Genomic DNA, 543 nt, shown 5'->3' on the forward strand with positions numbered 1-543 from the left:
CTTTTCCAGCCTTAACAATATCAAACTGACTATCTCTAAACCTGTTGATAACCTCGATACTATTCATCAAATTCTCCATAGCTCCGTTATCATACATTCTCGACCCGTGCCCAGGCACTCCTTTAGCCTTAATAATCAAATTCCAAGGGGACCTGTCAGCATAAAAAACTCTAAATTCATCGTTAACTGAAGCCAGCCCTTCATCCAAAACAAACCCAACATCCAAATCTTTAAACTCTTTAGACTTGACAAACTTATCAGCCCCGTCAATCCCACCAATCTCCTCATCAGGAACAAAAGAAATGTGTACTGTCCTTGTCGGGACAAAGTTTCTTGCTTTTAAGTTGCGGATTGCTTCTAAGTACTGAATTGCTATGCACTTGTCGTCTTGAGCTCCGCGTGCAAATATTTTTCCTTCTGGGGTTAGCGTGGCTGAGAAAGGAGGATGGGTCCATTTGGAAGGTTCGGCTGGGACCGAGTCGAGATGGGAGTTGAGGAGGAGTGAAGGGAGAGATGGGTTTGAGCCTTGCCAGGTTATGAGAA

General features: G+C 44.0%; 1 protein-coding gene across 1 annotated transcript; it reads right to left on the reverse strand.

Annotated features, from left to right (window-relative positions):
* Positions 1-4: 4 nt before the first annotated feature.
* Positions 5-538, reverse strand: LOC105120386 (aminoacylase-1-like; the record flags this gene model as incomplete). The annotated part of the gene is made up of 1 exon (XM_011018545.1): positions 5-538. A coding segment is annotated over one exon (534 nt), but the record flags the coding sequence as incomplete, so codon positions are not given.
* Positions 539-543: the final 5 nt, after the last annotated feature.

Source organism: Populus euphratica, unplaced genomic scaffold (genome assembly GCF_000495115.2).
Source record: "Populus euphratica unplaced genomic scaffold, PopEup_1.0 scaffold9453.1, whole genome shotgun sequence".
NCBI classification, from domain to species: domain Eukaryota; kingdom Viridiplantae; phylum Streptophyta; class Magnoliopsida; order Malpighiales; family Salicaceae; genus Populus; species Populus euphratica.